We start from the raw sequence: 17,435 nt of genomic DNA, 5'->3' as shown, positions 1-17,435 counted from the left end.
AAATAAAAACCTTATCAAAACGAGGCCAAACTATATACGCATTCGTTAGCGTATTTTATACCGAGGTTAGGTGGTTGAAGTATAAATACTAAGAAAAATATTTTCAAACCCACCTAACTGGGTGCTGAACCAAAACCAATTCCCTTTTTTTTAATTGGTTAAAACAATTGTAGAAAAAATCTTCATTTTAAATTGTTAATAATACAACTGTGGTAGTCCTATATCTCAAACATACTAATGTGATTAGTATAGTCTTTAGCTGAGGAAGGTTGAAGAATCTTGAAGAATTCAAAATGTTTTCTATCCACCTAACGGCGATCGAGCTACATGAATATATAAAATAGTCCTTCTTAATTAATTGGTTTAAACAATTAATTGACAAGAAAATGTTCCTTTTTAGTTGGTTAAAAAATAATAAGGTTGGCCTTAGAAGAGCCTTCTAGTTTAACTACACTATTGCTACGGACTTGAAAAAGAAACCTAAACTAAAATACTCTACGAGAGCCACCTTGTTGCCAGCCACTTGTGCATAGATCGTCGCCCATCGGCTCTAATACCAAAAGTTGGGAGTCTGATTCGCCCGAGGTCTTTCCATGTGTGGGTAGGCTCAATTCGTTAATTAGGGAGTATCCACACCACATCACATGGACCCAAGTTGGGTAGATCGTCAGCCGTCGGTTCTGATACTACAAGTTGGGAGCCTGATTCACATGAGGTCTTCCCGTGTGTGCGTAGGCTGAATTCGTTAATTAGGGAGTATCCACACCACATCTCAATATACATTGAATGATCTAAGTTGGGAGTTTGATTCGCCTGAGGTCTTCCCGAGTACGGGTAGGCTCAATTCGTAAATTAGGAAGTATCTACATCACATCGCATAGACCTAATATACATTATAGGCTCAATTCGTTAATTATGACCCGCCTTGTGAGTAACAAGCCATACAATTGTATATTAAGATCCAAATTTTTTCCTATTTATTCGATGTGAGACTTAATATATCTTTCACTCATATTCCAAGCAAAATGGAATCCGAAAAGGTAAATTAAACAGGTCACAAATAGCTCTTGGAATTCATGTCCGTTCGGTGTCTCGAAGGAAGTAAAAGAGGATTTGTTTGCTTTCTCTGTGCAGAAAGTATAGGGTCACCGCTTGGAATGCGGTGACTGGTCCACCGCACGCCTTTTGGGGCCCATTCTGGATCCCAAAAAAATACAGAAAATATTCATAAATTTTAAAATAATATTTCATGGGACCTTGTAAAAAATCAGCTCCAACGAATATCGGTAGGTATGTTTTTCGGAATTCGTAGGAACGAAACTGTTTAGTTTTGAAGTTTTGTCTCTATAAATTCAAAAAACATATCTACCGCTATCCGTTGAAACTGATTTTTTACAGGGTCCCATAAAATATTATTTTAAAATTTATGAATATTTTTCTGTATTTTTTTGAAGGCCGAAATGGGCCCCAATAGATGTGCGGTAGATGGTCACCGCGAATTGCAGACGGTGACTGTAGTCCCGCTCTTCTCTATATTGTAGTGAGAGAGAATACACCAAAAGAAGCCAATCCATTTTGTCTTGATGGTCGAGCTTGTTGCAAGGGAATCTGGAGACAGACACGGTCAAAACAAAGAGAACATGCATTAATCCAACCAAGGCCTACAGGATACAAAAGAGATTGCATTAGTATTATTCAGTAGTGCCGCTACGTAACGTGCCAGATCATTCCCGTATCACACATGCTTGTGGGGTTTATACATTTAGTCGTGAACCCAACGAGATTATGTAGTGTTGGAGTGTCCTGGAGAACTACGTGGCCATGCTCGATCGCACTGAATAATCGTACGTCTCTCTCTCTCTCTCTCTCTCTCTCTCTCTTAATCATTCAGTAGTGCCGCAGCAATGCCACATAGTGTGCCAGATCATTCCCGCATCACACATGTGTGTGGGGTTCATATATTTAGTATGTGAACCCTATGAGAATATGTGGTGTTGGAGTGTCCAAGGAGAACTACATGGTCATATGCTCACACTGAATAATTAGACGTCTCTCTCTCTCGCGCATAATTATTCAGTAGTGCCTGCCACATAGCGTGCCAGATCATTCCCACATCACACATGTGTGTGGGGTTCATATATTTAGTCGTGAACTCCACAAGAATGTGGTAATGGGGTGTCCTAGAGCGCCATGTGACCGTGCTCCGGGAGCAGTGAATAGTCAGACGTATCTCTCTCCCTCTTTTTGCAGTACCAGGCCAGGCCACTACTAGTAGCTACTAGCTAGCTAGTGCTCAATGCTCGATCAGATATAGTGGAGTAGTTGTCTCAGCATATCCTTGTAAAATCTTCCAATATAGGAGTAGTAGATCAGTTTTGCATAAAACAAGTACTCCTAGCGCGCTACTACAAAATATGAAATTATTGAGTCTCTCTTTTCTTCTCTTTTTGGCCTTCTTCTACTTGACGCTACATGTGGTGGATGGAAAAAAAGTTGATGCCAATGGAATGCTGGTCGGTTCTGATACTTCTGTAAATGTGGTGACTCTCTCTCTCTCTCTCTCTCTCTCTCTCTCTCTCTCTCTCTCTCTCTCTCTCTCTCTCTCTCTCTCTCTCTTTGTGTTCAGGAATGGTAGCAAGAAATTAACTTATTTAGAATAGAGTTCCATTAAAACCTGTTTATGCTAAGTATATGTATGGAGTAAGTCAAGGTGTTTTCAGCACGAGTAAATCACAAAACTTCTGGATCATTTTCAAATAAATTTTCTTTTTTAGAAAAAGGACTTTAAATTGCTCATGAACTCCCTTCGCTTTCGCATGAAATTTTTTCTTTTTGTTTTGAGAAACTGAAACATATATATGTTTAGATAAGCGACAAAAGGTCCGAACAAAATCAAGAAAAAGAGTTTACGTTTTGAATGCATATATAAAATCTTCTATATCTATGCATATATGTCCAACTTGTATCAAAAGATACTACACAATGTCACAAACCTCAAACCAACTTGACAACCTAATATTAATTTAGAGTTTTTCCTAATATATATGTTCCGGTCCAATTAATTTGTTCATAATTAGATCTCATGTCATTAGAACGGTAAAATTTGTATAGAGAGTAGGTTGTGCAACCGAATGTCAAACCGATGGTACTGATCGATGCCAAGACATGAAACATTGTCAAATGAAATTGTCGATTATGAGGTTGCATATTTATTTTTCGCAAGTTGGAAACGATAGCATTAGTACATGAAATCAGTTTCATTTACTTATTAGTTAAGGTATTTTTGTAGGAAATAGATGTTCATTAGTGTACATGTACATCCACAATGTCAACCAACCCCTTTCCTTTGGCCTAATTTTACGGGTAATTTTAAAACTGTCTTTTTAGTTATTTCCTCTTAATCTTTATTGAATTTGAGTGAATTTCTTTGGATTAATTGTTTGTCTTGACGAATGAAATTTACAAATTATAAAACTAATTATGACCAAAAGTATAGCAACAAAAAAAAAACTAAAAACAAAAAAAAAAATCCAAAAATTGCTAATACCCACTGTCTTTAAGAATAATGAATTTAGTCAAAACCAAACTAAATTAATTTAAGTTTGCAAATGACGCCACCCACCTTAGTTCATGGAGTTGCCACTAATTCAGATACATCAAAAGATACTCTAGAACAAAAATCTCCTATATATAGATGTGCTCGCGCGTGCTCGCGCACACACACTTCATATATATTGTTAGGTTTGTGCTTTTTACTTTTTGTCTATTAGCCAAGAAAATCTCATATATATGATCAGTGCAAAGAAGGCAGCAGCAGAGACTAGTTCTTTTGAGACTGAAGACTATATATATCTACACTGATCAGTCCATCCCTTAATTAATTAACTAGATTATAACTTCCACATATATTTTTTGTCTTCCAATTTTTGAATTTTAGCTCTTAATTAACTTGGATCAATCAATCAACCACTAATTTCATACACTTTTGTTTGTAAATGTTAATGGATCCAATATTAGAATTATAACTAGTCAAGTGCTCCTAGCTAGTATTATGGTCTAAACCCTAGGCTACTGCAGCTTCTACTTCTCGAATCCTTTGATTTGGAGTTCGACTCTCATCCGCCTACTGTCAATTTCTATTTAATTTGAATTAGTCTATGTGGGTTTTTTGCCAGATTTAGCTGCCCCTAGTACCCCCATCCCATTAATGAAATCTAGGACTGGTCTCCAAGTTTGTTCTCCGGGTTAGTTGGTCCATTACGTTGGATTTTATCTATAGAAAAGGTAATTATGATTCACATGGAGTAGTGAATGAGTATTTTCTTCTTTTCTTTTATTGGTGTAAAATATTGAGGCATTTGTACAATGGCCCTTAAACACATGTATTTAAGTTCTAATTTTCTAAAAAAATAAATTTCACACTCCGATGTATGCAAATTGAAAACATCTGTTGTTGACCTTGTGGTTTAAAACTCCGATATTTGTTGATCTATCTTGTGGTTTAAAACTCCACATCTGTCTTTTATTTTGGGATTACACACTTTTTCACAAACAAAGAACACTTAAATAAATCCTCATAAATAGAGAAAATGAAAGCAACACTAATGTGAAAATCAAAATTTATCATCAAACAGGGCACAGTTTCTAAAGACTAGCAATTTCATGATTGCATCTCCAGAAACTCAATATTTTAGTTAATTGCTTGACTCCCCCGTCGGGGTCTAACTTAGTCGGTCACTCTTGTACACTCCTAATAGGAAAGTCAAGGGGTCGAATCTTATTGAAGGCAATAATCGATAATTTCTCTCCTTAAATGGGCTCTTTCTTTATTTCTTCGTTTCTTCTCCATGATGGGCTTATTTCTTGTGTCGGTTGAGTTTTTGGACCTTGTTATCTCATGGACTTCCACAAAATTGATGTAGTGTCCCGTACACAATGTAAATGATCTCTCGTATCGATTAAGAAAATAGACTTACCATATGGACACTCTAATAAGACACAAGATGATATCTCTAAATTGAGATGATATTTATAAATAAATAAAAAAAACTCTAAATTGAGATTAAAAAAATTGGGTATTAGGTAACCATTCTTTTTCCAGCATACTTCTTGGTGGTTGTCCATGTACGGCAATCGGCACGGTGAGATTAAAATACTGCAATGGCATTTTGTCATCTTATTTGGGTTCAGCTGGCTGTGGATCTAGGTTATCTGTCCGTCCTTGTATCATCTCAAACCCACAAGGCTCATTTGTTGATAAGCCTATAAATGGAGGAAGAATATATCTCCTCCTTTTTTTGATAACTCTGGTGTTCGGGATAGTTTACGCACATGCACGTCGACTAATTTTGAAGATTAATTCTACGGCCCACTTGTAAGGATGCCAATTAAAGTCTGATCAAAACTATACATGAATTGGCTCTAAAAGAGTTCATAGCACTTGAGAGGTTGCGAATCTGAGACTTGAGGGGGGAAAAAAGGGGGTGCAACGAGAGGACTTCCCGATGGGTCACCCATCCTAGCTAGTACTACTCTTGCCCAAACACATTTAACTACATCAATTCTCATGAAATTCGGTGTATTAATGCTGATATGATCACACTCAAATAGTTGCGGCATTAATAATACCACACCCTCCGTGTTACTGTTGGTTTTAGCCCGACCCTAGCCTCTTTATTGAGCGGGCTAGCCCAGCCCGGTAAAGAGTTGGATTGAACTCGGGCTCGTTCACAAGCTTGGCTTTCAAGCCCGCCTGTTTACCGGGTCCATCAACCTGCAGTCTAGCCTGCCGATGCTCAACCTTTAGGTCCATTCCTTACTCACTGTCATGTTAAAATTCGAATTTTCCAAGGCAAAAGAATACTGAAGCGATTTGGAAAGGTAATTGATTTTCAAACTATCTTTTCCACATCATTTTATCATCACTCATGTGAGTTTGCAATAATGCCCTTTCATGTATAAGAAATAAACAAGTAAAAGGACATGAAAAAAAAAAAAAGACACAAAAACATGCTAGTGTGCTACTAATATTAAAAGAATGCTTATTCACGTTTGCGAGCGCACTTTTGGACGCAGATGTGTAGGCACGTTTTGTGACTTAGGGTCCGCCTCCGTCTAGGCTCTAGAGAAGCATAAAAGTTATTTTTTCTTGGCATCTACAACTTGTTCACATGTGAACATAAGAACATTTGTTTAAGCACATTACTAGCTAGCTAGGTTCCTCTTTTCATACTACCAAGTAAAGATGCAAAATGTGACCTTCCATAAAATTGCTTGGCTTTGGAGAAGGAGTTCTTTTATTTGTTAGAACATGTGCTTTCCAAGCTACAGCTCTCACCTGTTTCAACACTATGGGTTAGCCAACAAGGCTTATAGGGACTCCCCACAACCAAGATTCTGTTCCGTCGCTTAATGATAAACACAAGCAAACAAATTTTCAAATTGCACAACAGCAGCATTAAAGGGTTATGGGACAGATGAGGATCGGGGGTGGCCGATCCGGTCGTCCATTTTGGCAATGAATGGCTCAGATTTTAATCTGAACAATGGACGGTTCGGATTAAATCCGAGCCGTCGACATCAAAATGGACGACTGGATTGACCGCCCTACAACCCCTACAGTGTGGGCTACATTGCAGGATTTCCCATTACTGGGAGGGATGCCCTAGTTTACACTACAGCAAAAATTACTTCCCATAGCAGGCAACGAACGCAATGGAAAGTAATAGATATTGTTCAAAAAAACGCTAACTTAGCCCATGTTGTTAGGACTTTTGATAGCGTTCTTTGCCCCGCTATGGATGATTCACTATAAAACCCTTATTTGTTGTAGTAAATTACTTCACATTATATATGGAACTTTTATATATATTTAACCAACATGTACCATGCATACAATACTTTTCCTGTCCTCAATTGCTGGTCTTTTCTTTCACTTTTGCTATGCCCAAAAAATTCACAAAAGCAATCACACCATGAATAGGGATGGACCTAAAGATTGGCAATATCCTTATATGGAAGGAACCCTTAGAGCATCTGCAATGGCATAATCAAAGCCAAAAGGTCATGCGGGTTTGAGCAAATGATGAACATTGTTCCTGATGCTTATTCCTCTTTGTATTTGGCAAATGATTTACATTGTCTGGGAGTGTTTGCGTCGCAACTCTCTTTATCCCAACTCTATTTTTCCAGACTAGATATTCGAAAGTCACACACAGATCAACCACACTTTCCTGCCAAGAAAAATGTTTGTTTCCCCAAATGTAAGATCGTAACCACAGAAGCTTAAACAATTTCCCTGATCAAATTTCTTAGTTCACTTTTTTCTGGCCAGAGAAGGTGTAATTATCAATTTGTTTTGAAATCTTTTAGCTGCTGAGCTTAATTTTGCTAAATCACATTTCGAAATCAAAATGAACAAAATGAGAGATGAAGCACATCAGCACTGTGTGATAATTGGAAAAGTTCAATATATACCATATAGTATTCTGTTGGCATAAATACTTACACAGTTACATGTAGCCCACAAATTACCTGTAAGCGTAGCAATTTTCCTATAGGAAAAAACCCCCCGAAGAAATGATGATGTAAACGGCATCGGTCTTCAATTGATTCCATCATATTCAACTTCCTTGAGATGCTGTACAGATGCATGAAGGGTCGGAAGTTTTACTCTCGGTGGCTCACCAGCTTCATTAGATCGTTCGGGACAAAAAACAATGTACCTTGTTCCGCTAGAGCCAATTTCTAAACAATAAAGGAGCTGTCCAGCGGCATAACCACCAAGAAGTTGGTATGATTTTTCTGACTGATCTAGCGCATGACAATAGTCATCTGTGCCTGCAACCAAAACCATGATGTGAATTAATTACATTAATCAAACAACCCTTGAGATGTAAAACCGGAAAAACTACGAAGCAGCAACGGCCTTGTAGTTCAGGTGGGCATCCAGCCAAGGTATGGCAGGGTACAAAGCAATGTTTTTAGTCTATTGGTTAGCATTTGAGATGAATGATCTAGAAAATAAATCAAGAATTATACATGAAATTTGAAACAGAACAAAAGAAGGAACGAAAACAACGATGCACATTCGCAAGACACAAAGCCAAAGGACTCCATCTTCTCGGTTTCCTCCCTTGTTTTCGGGCAGTGAATGCAATACCTGTAAAGTAAAATGCCTTCGAAAAGGTTGGAAATAAAGATTATCCTTTTCATTCTCCGTTTACAGGCTTACAGCTTCACATTTTTAGACTGCCATGTTTTCTTCAATCAGTTTTCATGTGTGCTAAGAGAATGGGAGGATAGTAAAAATAAGTAAACTAGTAAACAAAACACAAAAGAAAAGGAAGGTTTCATGAGTAAACATTTTAAGTTGAACAGAGGCTTGGCCACTCCCTACATCCACCAGGAATACCCAAGTTCTGCTGTTCTGGCATTTGTTTAGAAAGAACAACCTCGCCCCTAGTTATCCAGCAAACATAACTCGTGGAAAGTTTCTGGTGATACCATCATATGTAAAACATTTTGTTCATAGCATTCTATTAGAGCCCTTATGAGTCAGAGAACCCGTTAAAAAGGCAAAAGAGTTAAAATTTTCAAAATCCTCTTAGTTCGTCTGAATCATAAGAAACTTCAATGATCAATGTCATGAATTTGTTTCCTTTCAGTTCTCTCTTTCATTATTAGTTTAATTCGTCTAGTAGATGAACTGTAGTGATAGGTGGTACTTGTTTCATATACAAGCCAGACAAGGTAGGGCCATGAACGGAAGTCATTTGTAATTTCTGAAAATGAATACTAAAACTAAGATACAATCATACGTAAAAATTAACCTATCAAAATCTACATCACTTCCTAAATAATGACAACAGGCACACAGCTTCAAAACCAAACCATACATACAACATAGCTTTGTGTATAAAGTTCGTACAACATGCCAATGTTGCAATTCAAAACCAAGTCATTATGCTTTCATATCCACCTCTCCATCAGCAAATGCCCTCTATGTTATCATTCTGTGCACATTTCAAAAAGTTGGTATTGCACTGCTCCTTTCCTATGACCAAGTGAATCAGTTTGATTAATTACTTAATTTTTTTTTTATCAGCAATAAAATTTATTAAGGAAAGACAAAGGGTACATCAAGTTGGGGGAGAGGGAAAGCAAATAACACCCGATGGGACAAAGCCCAAAAATACCCAGGGGCCAAGCGCGAAACATCTGAAAAAGCAAAGCCCATACAAAGTACGGGCCAAGCCCAACCCATGAACCCTAAAACCTAACCCTAAATCTCTGCCAAACAACTCAGTCACCGCCTCCCCCCAACAACCGCCAACCTCCTTGACCAACAAGCGAACCGCCAAACCTCCGCCGCCATGACGAGAAGTTTAAGAAAACCCCACAAGAGGCCGGACCCCAAAAATGACTGCCGAGGAACCGCCGATTTGGACCCCACAAACGGCCTGAGGAAACTAACATCTGAGATTCCAAGACGCAGCCGCTTGCCACCGTTGTCATCCACCAAACCGCACCATCGCCGCCTCAAGTCACCACATGAACTGCAGCATCCGGAGACACCGCCACACCACCGCCTACTGCAAAGGCCTCCACCTTGCCGTTAAGCCATAACCGATTATACCCCAGAGATATAACTGCGGACCACACCTTACCGTTAAGCCAACCGGTAACACCCAAGAGTGGAAACCGGCAGCCGACCAGCGTAACAGATAGGAGGTGGAGCCGGATAATAGAGATTGGCAATAGAGAAGACAACAGCGATAGAAAAACGCTAGTATTCTAAAACAAGGAATTAATCGCTGGCGGGGCCTATCTGATTAGGTCTGACTAACGATTAATCGCCGATTACTAATTAATATGCACCAATTAATCGCTCGAAGGTGACCGACCACCCGACTAGCGTGCAACTTTTAGAACATTGAAAAATGCAGCAAAAATATTAATCGAAAAGGGGGAAAAAGAAAGGAGAAAAGGGAGAGGGGGGGAACGGAGGACACATCCGGTGGGGAGGAAAAACGCAAATGTTCTAAAACAATGAATTAATCGCTAGCGAGGCCTATCCGATTAGGCCTGACTAACGATTAATCGCCGATTATTAATTAATATGCACTGATTAATCGCCGATTAATCCAATTAATTGCTCGAAGGTAACCGACCGCCCAACTAGTGCCAAGCGACTTTTAGAACATTGAAAAACGTAGCAAAAATATTAGGGGAAAGGGGGAAGAAGAAAAGGAGGGAGGGGGAGAGAGAGCAGGGAAGGGAGGGGAAAACGAAGGAGACGCCCAGGGGGAGGAGGAGGAGGCGACGGGTTAGCCATTGACACACATAAAGCCCTAGTGTGTGTGTGTGTGTCTATATATATATCGGGACGGTTCCGGGGACCCTTAAAAAAACCTCTAAAAAAACCCTCCAAATCCTAATCTCATGGTTTCCGATCAAATTTTGATAATCTGAGCCGCTCAATGTGTTCAGAACGTGATTTTAAGGATGCTCACGAGAAATTGGCAAAAAAAATAACCGGGAATGGCTTGATTTGAGCAGTTTTTTATTTAACCGTTTAATAAAGTTCAATAAAAAACTGTTCAGATGAAACCTTTTCCAGTCATTTTTTTTGCTGATTTCTAACAAGTACCCTTAAAATCACGTTCTGATTACATTGAGCAGCTCGGATCATCAAATTTTGATCGGGAACTTGGGGGGAGGGGGGGTTTAGAGGCTTTTTTAAGGGTCCCCGGAACCGCCCCGATATACCCCGATATATAGCGGACCTCCTAGTTTCTCCCATTTTCTGATCGAATTTCGATGATCCGAGCAGCTCAATGTGTTCAGAACGTGATTTTAAGGGTACCCGCGAGAAATCGGCAAAAAAAATGACCGGAAAAGGCTTCATCCGAGCAATTTTTGTTTGAACCATTCGATAAAAAACAAACAAAAACTGCTTGGATGAAACCCTTCCCGGTCATTTTTTTTGCTGATTTCTTGCGGGTACCCTTAAAATCAAGTTCTGAATACATTGAGCGGCTCGGATCATCGAAATTCAATCGAAAAAGGGAGGTCCGCATTTTATTAAAATGAGGTGGTCCTTACGGGAGATGGACTGTATATATATATATATATATATATATATATATATATATATATATATATATATATATATATATATATATATATATATATATATATATATATATATATATGTGAGGGATCCCTCACTTTGTTAAAATGCTGGACTTTCATTTCCCGATCAAATTTTGAAAATCCGAACCGTTCAATGTGTGCAGAACGTGATTTTAAGGGTCCTCGCGAGAAATCAGCAAAAAAAATGACCGGGAAGGGCGTCATCCGAGCAGTTTTTTTTGAACCGTTCGATGAAAACTGCTCGGATGAAGCCCTTCCCGGTCATTTTTTTTGCTGATTTCTCACGGGGACCCTTAAAATCACGTTCTGATCACTTTGAGCGGCTCGGATCATCGAAATTCAATCGGGAAGGGGAGTCCCGCATTTTATTTTAAAATCACGTTCTGATCACTTTGAGCGGCTCGGATCATCGAAATTCAATCGGGAAGGGGTAAAATGCGGGACTCCCCTTCCCGATTCTCCCCTTCCCGATTGAATTTCGATGATCCGAGCCGCTCAAAGTGATCAGAACGTGATTTTAAGGGTCCCCGTGAGAAATCAGCAAAAAAAATGACCAGGAAGGGCTTCATCCGAGCAGTTTTCATCGAACGGTTCAAAAAAACCTGCTCGGATGACGCCCTTCCTGGTCATTTTTTTTGAGGATTTCTCGCAGGGACCCTTAAAGTCACGTTCTGATCACTTTGAGCGGCTCGGATCATCGAAATTCAATCGGGAAAGGGAGTCCCACATTTTATTGGGATCCCTCACCGGAACCTGTAGAGTTAGGTTCCGGTGAGGGATCCCTCATTTTATTAAAATGCAGGACTCCCCTTCCCGGTTGAATTTCGATGATCCGAGCCGCTCAAAGTGATCAGAACGTGATTTTAAGGGTCCCCGTGAGAAATCAGCAAAAAAAATGACCGGGAAGGGCTTCATCCGAGCAGCTTTCATCGAACGGTTCAAAAAAACCTGCTCGGATGACGCCCTTCCTGGTCATTTTTTTTGCTGATTTCTCACGGGGACCCTTAAAATTACATTCTACACACATCCAACGGTTCGGATTTTCAAAATTTGATCGGGAAATGAAAGTCTCTCATTTTAACAAAATGAAGGAACCCTCACTTGAAAATTATATACTCCGTATATATAGATTACGATGACGGGTTAGCCACTAACACACATAAAGCCCTTGCTTGCGGTATCAAAAACCCCAAATCCCAAATTTCTTCCCAATTCCCAATCCCCAAATTGCTTCCTCAAATGACGCAGACAACAAGGACTTGGAAGGCTACAGCAAGGAAGTTGGTGAAGAAAGTGGTGAAGGTGGTACTCGATCCAAGTTTCAAAGCTTGGAAATGCAGTCGTTGCGAAAACAAATTTCCAACTATCGAGCTCAATAGGATGTGCATGCACACATGAAGGTTAGGGTCCCTTTATTTATTTTATCCATTTAATATATATAGGCAGAAAACCTTACCTGTTGGACATCTAGAGAGATGGACATCTAGAGAGAAAGAAGAGGAGAATTTCTAGAGAGAGAGCAAAAAAATACTGATTACTTAAGTTACATGACTCAACCACTAGAAAATCTGTATTTTCTTTTCCAAAATGCTCTTCTTACGGACTGAGAGGACAACTTAGATATGTTCAACTCAACAAAGCCTATAGTCAACTGGTAAATTAACATAGAATAAACTAGTTCTGGTAATTCACTTCATTTACGGCATACTAGCCAACAAGAAACATCGTTTTCACTGATCAAAACCACCAAATCACTCCCTATCCTCCTAGTCTTGGAAGCACATTAACTTGAACTAACAATTGCAGATGTGATGCAATCGTACCTTGATTCTCTTGTCTGCCGTCGAATGGAGAGAACATCAACATTTACATAAAGAAGCCAAGAGGCCTTTGGCTCAAAGGCATTTGGGGGTGCACTTAAGTGCTAGGAGAATGGAGGTCACTGGTCAGGAGTTCAACTCCTCCTCCAAGGTGTTACTCAAACCATACTAACAATATTTACTTCCGCCGATAAATACATAAAGCATTGGTTCCCAATGTTTTGTTTTATTTTAGAAATGTCAGAATTCCATTTCTTCTCCATTACTAGTTCTAGTCTTCTTGATTAATCAACATTAGATACAATTCTTACAGTCAGGAACAAACCTCAACTTCTTTATTATGCACGTAATTCCATTCGTCTTTTCATTGAAGGAATCCAATAAATACAAGTTTTCTCGTCCATAAGCGCATCCAGGCATTTAGTTTCTCATGCTTATCCATGAGTAAGTCAGTCCTAGTGCTCAAATATATTCTCCATCATGAAGAAACCCAACTTCTTTATTATGCATGTAACTCCTTTTCTTTGAAGAAATGCCAGAAATAGAATTTTTCTCCCCCTAACTACATCCAAGCATTTAGTTTCTCATGCTTAGCCATGAGTAAGTCAACACATTCTCCATTCTAATTTATGGATACGAATTCTCTCCGTCTGCACATTTTAACCTTTGTGCAACTCTTGTGAGTTAACGGGATGCAGAAAATGGTATGGTTTCAACTCATTGTGCTATTATGCTTGTGTGTATTTAACGGGACTGCTTTTAGATTTTTATCTTTATAATGACTCAATACGAAAAATTAACACCACATGATTGTTACAAGTGCTCATGCTCCTAATCTCAAATTAATTCAAACGTACATATAGTGGATAACTGGATAGATTTCCAAGGTTAAAAAATCTGAGAGTAAACTCACAGGCAGCAAATTCTAACTGAGTTTGATAAATGAAATCCAGGACAGCTGAAATCTCTTGCTCAAATCGGAGAAAGGGTCCACCCTCGAAATTCATCTTTCGTAGCTTACACAGTCCCTCTCCCAACTCCATCATTGCTCCTTTATGGTTCTGCAATTGGAAAAGGAAAAAAGTTACAAAAATCCCCAAAAGAACTTAAGGCCCAAGGGTACCCGGGTTTCCAATAATGGATAGGGTTCTTAAAAGGACACAAGCACTAGAGCTCGACTCATGTTCGGATCATTCAAAAATATCATTTGAGACTCTGTCAAAAAGACTACAAGCCAAATTCAAACATATTTTTGAACTTCGTAAGCTTGAGTAACCCACTACTCTGGATGGATCAATTAACCACTACCGCCTATTAATTGGACTCTCTACTTGAATAACTCGTGTTTGGGAAAGCCCGTACTTGATTAATTCCAAGCAGGACCCCATTTAAAGTCGAGAAAAACCACATGGATTGGCCCCGTAAGAGTTGATAACAGTTTCAAACCTGAGAACTAGGAGGTAGTAAATCTCTAAGCACCGAACTTGACACCAACCCCCGGGTTTTATATCTCCACTCTATTACAAAAAAAAAAGAAGAAGAAGAAGAAGAAGCAAAGGGTTGAATGCTAGGCTAGTTTGAAATAAATCTAATTAGAGCAAGCCCACCCGTTGATGTCAAAATGACTTTGTCAACGTCTTTTTTTTTACATGCTATGGTGTCCAAAGCCCAAAAATAGCAATGTTGTTCTTTTGGTGCAATCTCAAATTCAGACCATTTGATTAAACCCATTTCATTCTTCAATGCAGATCAATCGGCTTAGACAATGCGAGAAAAATATAAAAGCCATCTTTGGTGCCAAATTTGATACACATTGTCATTTTTTGGCAGAAACGAATACTATTGGGTGACTCAGATGTTGTCCGAAATTTTTCCAAATCATGACTTCGGCATGTCCTAAAAGCTCATGGGTACTTGCTTAAGAATGCATAACCAACTAGATTCGTCTGCAGCCCCTAAACTTATTCTGGTTTTTTTTCGGACGGTCAGAGTGTCCGGGCTAGCTTACGTGCAACTCAACTAATCTCCTCTCCGGTCCGATCAAAGGCAGACCATCCACGCCGGCAATTTTAAATTCACAAGAAACAAGAAATTACTTTCTTGCAGCATATTGCAGCATTGCAGCATAACCCTGAATCGAACATTGGTCAATTGTGTAGGAAGTAAGAGTAATTCTAGCACCGCATCCAAACACACACCAAATGCTTGGGGCTCCTAAACTATTGATTAGACATGAAAAACAGAGCCCGAATAAATCAAGAAACTAAACCTTGTTGAAGAGGTGATGAAAGCCCACGGCGCACTGCAGAACACCGTGAATGAGAGTGCGTGCAGGGTCCTCGGCGTCATTCCATAGTGATTCGAGGACGTCATGGCACTTGTAATAATCCCCGCCGTTGAACAGCTCAACCGCTTCACTAAAACTTGCGCCACCGCTACCGCTACGGGCGACCTCGTGGTCGTCCTCTTCTTCGTTTGCGCTGTCATTTTCTCTGATGGAGAAAAATTCATTGAATGATGGACGGACGGAGTCGGAGGCAGCGGCCGTGATGGAAGAAGAAGAAGCAGAGAGAACTGGGCATATGCTGAAAGAGGAAGAAAGTAGAGTTGATGTTAGAGGAGGATTGGATAGGGAGGAGGAGAGAGAAGGAAGTTTGAGGTGAGAGAAGGAAAATATGGGAATCGCCATTCACCAGTAGTAATCCCCCAAATTGATTTTCCAAGTTTCATTGCTGACTTTCTGTTTTGTGTGATCGTGGTTGAGGTACAGTGGGTTTCACTTCCAATCCGCTCTCTATCGCACACTACAGGGAGTGGTTCGGAGTCCGAGCTGGAGCTGTCTGTTCGGCAAACAACGATTTTGGTTTTATCTCGGCTCTTGCATATTTGAGCTGTTTATTGTTAAAATGAGATCGAATATTAATTTTCAAGACGGATGGTTGTTGCCAAGATGCCACACTACACCCTCTAGGGCTTAGGATCCCCATGTCCATCCGGACATCCCCTCTAGTTTTGGAAATACGGTTTAAATCCTCCATTACTATCCAGCTTCAAGGCGTTGTGGGTCAATTTTGGATTCAAAATAATGATTGGAACCGTTCATATTTTAGATACAGTAAAGAAGTATGGTACCAGCAGAAATTAGCTTGGTCAAACACTAATGGCTATGTCAACAAATTATGGTTGTTGAAGATTAAAATGAATTGTCCAAAAATTCTTCATTCCTTTTGTGCTCTGCAAAAGTAATTTATTGAGATAGCTATTGGTGTCCAATCAAATTAATCATTCGTCGAACTTTATCTTTTGCTAGATCTAACCTATGAACGTTCTGATCATTATTATGGGACCGAGTTAGACCATAACCACCCAAAATTCAATAGTAATGGCGAATTGGGAACTAGACCAGAACTGGGTCCCTAGTTTGGTATCTATTGTGGGTACCGGATATATAGTGTTCGTTTTTTTGTCCCAAATCCTAATTTCAAAAGGAAATAAAAATTCTGATAAAAAAAATGGAAATAAAATTTTAAAACCGCACACAACCATATACATATACTCATTCACTTGAGCCTAGTGGGTCTCACACACACATTGCTGTGGTTGTGCGTTAGGAACACTCAATAATTACAATAGTTGGTAAGAGAATGTGCAACACTCATGGGCATGGGTGGGATTGTGCAGGTTTAGAATGTTTTTTTTGATCAATCTGTATTTGGCATGTTGAAATTTTTTTTAACTCGCCACGAATCCATCACCATCTTAAAACAAGTGGGTTGGTTGAGTTTTTTTAGCGGTTTCGACTCGTGGGTTAGGCGGGTAGAGCGAGTTGAATACAAACTTCACTATATATTTGAGCAAATAATGAAACTAGTACCATAACATAAGTAATAGCCAAGATAGACCACATAATAGTTCATACAAAAAAACCAATAGCATAAAACTAGTCCATACACAAACCATATGTGGGGTTAATCAAGTGTGGTAGAGTGCATCTTAACATGGATAGGATAGTACTGGAGTATTTTATTGGCGGCTGCTGTTAGTAGCACGACAAATTCTTATAATGGCAGGACAGTTTGTATGTATTGCCTATCATACCCTCAACAGTATACATGTGTATTCCCGCTGGAAATGACAGAGCAAAAGCAAAGCAAACAATAGAAGAGAGTCAGACGAGATATGGACTTTGGTTATTGCTACGAGTGGGAATAGGTAGCAGAGAGGGTGGGAAGATTTCGCAAACAAAGATATAGAGGAGAGAGAGAGAGGGGTAAAATGGTAAGATCACCTCAAGATGTCGTATTGTCGCATCGCTAACAAAATCTAGACGGGTTGGGCCGGGTTAAAGGGGGTTTGGAGAAATTTTACCCGCACCCAAACCGAATCTCTTGAAATTTTTGTTCTACACTCCCAACTCAACCCGCTCATGATTTTAACCCCATGATTTTTGGGTTGGGT

The 17,435-nt window shown here is 39.4% G+C and overlaps 1 protein-coding gene across 1 annotated transcript; it reads right to left on the bottom strand.

Annotated features, from left to right (window-relative positions):
• Positions 1–7,445: 7,445 nt before the first annotated feature.
• Positions 7,446–15,748, bottom strand: LOC131304360 (uncharacterized). Its single transcript, XM_058331584.1, has 4 exons — positions 15,247–15,748; positions 13,891–14,038; positions 7,725–7,839; positions 7,446–7,639 (listed from the first exon to the last, which is right to left on the bottom strand). Exons 1-4 carry the CDS (start codon positions 15,664–15,666, stop codon positions 7,504–7,506), a joined length of 819 nt encoding a protein of 272 aa, XP_058187567.1. The 5' UTR covers positions 15,667–15,748; the 3' UTR covers positions 7,446–7,503.
• Positions 15,749–17,435: the final 1,687 nt, after the last annotated feature.

Source organism: Rhododendron vialii, chromosome 10a (genome assembly GCF_030253575.1).
Source record: "Rhododendron vialii isolate Sample 1 chromosome 10a, ASM3025357v1".
Classification (NCBI taxonomy): domain Eukaryota; kingdom Viridiplantae; phylum Streptophyta; class Magnoliopsida; order Ericales; family Ericaceae; genus Rhododendron; species Rhododendron vialii.
Note: the sequence above shows the minus strand (reverse complement) of the source record. Positions and strands in the feature narration are given on the sequence as shown.